Genomic DNA, 3,603 nt, shown 5'->3' on the forward strand with positions numbered 1-3,603 from the left:
GGTCTCCTTGCTCCCCTCGTGGTGGCTGGTAGAGCCCTGGCAGCGGCAAACACAGAGGTGACTCACTCGGGCCAGATGTGGCCACAGCGGGGGCTCTTTTTACCGATATCCCCTTAAGAGAAGTAATCGCCCCCTCTGCCCACAGAGTGACGGCCAGGTCAGGTTAGTCAGGAGAGAAAAAGCAACAGTTCCCTCTCTTGCTGCTCAGTGGCTTTATGCTCCGAGGGATTACGCTCATCCCCTCTAACTGCAGGAAATTAAACAGGGCGCCGACAGAGGGGAGTACCTCCGAGGGCTATTCAGCCCCCATCAAATCTGAATCTGGCTGCGATTCAAGCCCACATTTCAGCTGCACCTCCCAGGTGTGCTGTTCTCAGCAAGGTCGTTCCACCTGGGGGAACGTGCCCTGGGAGAGCAGGTTCCCTAAAGCACCCCTGGAAGCAGCTCCACCGCCAGGGCTGTCCAAATCTACTGCAGGGAATATTTCACGGTGACACTGTCAGAGCAGCATCTGACCACGCAGCAACAGATGCTCTCCAAACCCCGTGTAAGCCTGCAGGAGACAGGGAAACGAAGGGGATGAAGAGGCTGGCCAGATGCTGGGAAATCCAGGAGCTTGGGATGAGAGAGAGAAGTGTGGGAGTTTAGCAGGGGGAGAGTGGAACCAACTGAAAACCAGAGCCCCTGCGCTAGGGTATGAAACCTTCACCTTCAGATGACTTCAAAGCCAAACTAAGAGTGTTCAAAGATCACTTCTTGCAAGTGATCACTGCAACCAATCAATACTATAGATACAGCTCCAATGTGGTGGCCAGAACCCAAAGTAAAACACCTGTACGTTAGTGCAAACACCTTTTATTTCTTACTGAGCAGCTATAAGGAAGACAGAGAAGCACGATACCTTTCTTACATTCCACTCTCCCTGACTCCAGATGACCTCTTCTTGGGGAGAGCTGAAGAAAAAAGGGCTCGTAATGCAGACTCATGAATGCCCAGATAAAAATCTCTCCCCCGTTCCTCCCACATGGTTTAATCACTCTGCACAATGCAACAGCTGGCAGCCTAACACACACCAGATGTGCCGGGAATATGAAAGACAGGAGGAAGGGAGTGGTGGAAATTAGGGGGGAGAGGAGGGGGAATCTGTATTTTCTCATCACAGACTCCTGGATGTAGGAGATTAAGGCTCCTTGATTTATGAGCTCAGGGGGAGCATGAAAAATCTTTCCGACTTTCCACATCTGCCCGGAGAGGGAGAGAAGAGCAGTGCCTGGGGGCTATGGTAAGTCCTGAGACTGCTCACGAAGTCGCCGGAACGAGATGGCTCATGTCTCAGCAGAAACGCAAAGCCCCGAATTTTCCTCCCATAAATCCACCTCCTCGGAGCTCCGCACAAGGTGCATGGGGCCACTGAAGGGCAGGGGGAAACCACACGAGAAGACCTGTTCTAAATCCGGAGTGTCAGGAAGGGAGCGCGGGGCAAGTCATGAATTAGTGCAGGGTGGAAGGCAGAAATTCGAGCTGGGAAATAAATCTTAATTGCAAAATTAAAGTGGAAGGGGGGAGTGGGGGAAAAAAAGGAGGGGAAGAGAGGCTGAGCCGGCTCAGCTGATGGCAGCGAAAGGACAGACACTCACCTGTGGGGCTGAGCTGACCTCACAGACTCCTGGAGATTTCAGGAGCAGGATTTTCCCACCTCCTGCCAAATCCTACCCTAGATATTGTTTGCCAAATGGACGGATCTGTGTGGCAAGACCACAAACCCTCCTCACCATAAAGGGCACTTCTCCAGCAGCCGCTGCAGAGAGCCTGGATTTGGGGGGCAAGGGCCCAAGCCTTGCAGCCGAGATGCAAAGAGAGGGAAACTCAAACCACACTAAGTCACTTCCCCTCGCTGTACCTCTATTTCTTTCCCACTTTGCTCCGTGGAGCCTTCCAGGAGACACACATGAACTGCCAAGTACAACACGGGCTTCATCTGAAGGGAAGGGGTCTGCTACCATCACGCCAATATTAATAACGGTAACGAGGGCTGCAGTCCCATCGCCTCCCCAACCAAGGAGATTTTCCAGCTCAGGGCTGCTGCCTAGAGGGAGCAGGACTGGAGGAACCTGCACGCCTGCTGCTTCGCCTTGTGCATAAACAGAGAGGTCTCAATCTCTGGATCATCGGCTTTTCTCCAGCCTGGAAACCCGCGTGTGCACAGAAACGCGGATGTTTCGTGTGTGGAAACATGGGGCAGGGTGTGGAGGGCATGCTGCAGGGGCACAAAAAATTAAAAAAAAAATAGGGAAGCACTGAGGGAAGTGAGAGCTCTCTTTCAAAATGAGGCAGCAGCTACATTCTGAAGGTCTATTTAAAGCAACCGAGTGGAAAAATCTCACCAGAATAAACCCGCTGCCCCAGCTGGAGGTGAGAGCCTGACGGGGAAACTCCTGCCTCAGCCCAGGAGCCAGGAGAAGTGGGACGAAGTCGCGGCCCCCGAGCGCAGGCATGCACGCATCTCCTCCCCCCGGCACTCGCCGTCCCCCCCGGGGGCTGTACCTGTTTCCTGGCCTCTCTGTGACACTGTGCAGCACCCAAGCTCTTCGTTCATTAATTTATTTATGGGAAATCAGAAGAGCATCTCTTTGCCTCCTGATTGGCGCGGCGAGCTCCTAGAGGGAACCACTGACGAAATACAGAAGGGGTGGGGGGAGGCTGGCGCCGCATCGAACACCAGAGAGTGGCTTTGCCCTGGATTAAACTACTGCCGAGGGGAAGCAGGGAGGACACGAGCCACGAGCAATGAGACGAGAGCAGGAGCTCCTCCAGCCCACGCTCCGCAGGGCGATGTGCTGAAGCAGCCGCCCAGGCAGGCTGTGAGCATCGGCTGCTTTTCCACGCTGGATCATGAGGTCAGACGAGTCTCCGACAGGAGCTCTGAGGCCAAAAAAGGCTTCTGAGCCACTCGCAACCTTTACCACATCCCTTCCCTCCACCTCGAGATCATCAGGTTGTTCTTTACAGGTGGGGACTGGAGACACAACTGGGCTGAGGAATGTATTTTTAAGTCCCTGATGTCATGGGCAAATTCCCACTCATGTCAAAATAAGGGATACTAAAAGGCTCGGAGGTTCTTGCCGCAAATACCCACGCTGAGACATGCTTTGATTAACGGGGGTAACCACCAGCCTTCCCCCACAAGCTCCTGCCCCATCACAGCAACTGCGAATCTGCCAAAGCCAGGCACAGTGCGGAGGTTCCCAGGATCCGTCAGCTCCGGGCTGCTCCTGGGTAGATGCCAAGAGCTCAAATAACAGTGGGAAACCTGCAAAGTCTCCCTGCCTCTGGTGGGGTCTGCAAAACCGAGCTCTTCGCCACGCCACGCTCCCCTTCTCCAGCACCTGACTGGGAGCGGGTGGGTGCGGGGAGACCTTGGCATCCACGGCTTTCGATTACAAAACCCAGAGCGAGCCAGATGTTGCGGCCCAAAACGCGCAGCATGTGTGAGTGTGTGTCAACAAGCGCTCGCGATGTCTGCAGCTGGCAGGAGGAGGCAGCTGGGGTGCCTCGCGATCTTGCAGATTTACGGCAAGTGCAACCGAGAGCGGCAGGACGGCT

At 54.6% G+C, this 3,603-nt stretch overlaps 1 protein-coding gene across 1 annotated transcript in view; it reads right to left on the reverse strand.

Moving 5' to 3' along the window:
* Positions 1–3,603, reverse strand: part of LOC104281133 (protein AF-17-like) — a gene marked incomplete at both ends in the record, with an annotated part of 29,068 nt that overhangs the window by 5,004 nt on the left and 20,461 nt on the right. Inside the window, 1 exon segment of the mRNA XM_009879032.1 lies at positions 2–36. Coding sequence (XP_009877334.1) covers positions 2–36 — 35 coding nt within the window.

This window comes from Apaloderma vittatum, unplaced genomic scaffold, assembly GCF_000703405.1.
Source record: "Apaloderma vittatum isolate BGI_N311 unplaced genomic scaffold, ASM70340v1 scaffold22941, whole genome shotgun sequence".
Lineage (NCBI taxonomy): Eukaryota > Metazoa > Chordata > Aves > Trogoniformes > Trogonidae > Apaloderma > Apaloderma vittatum.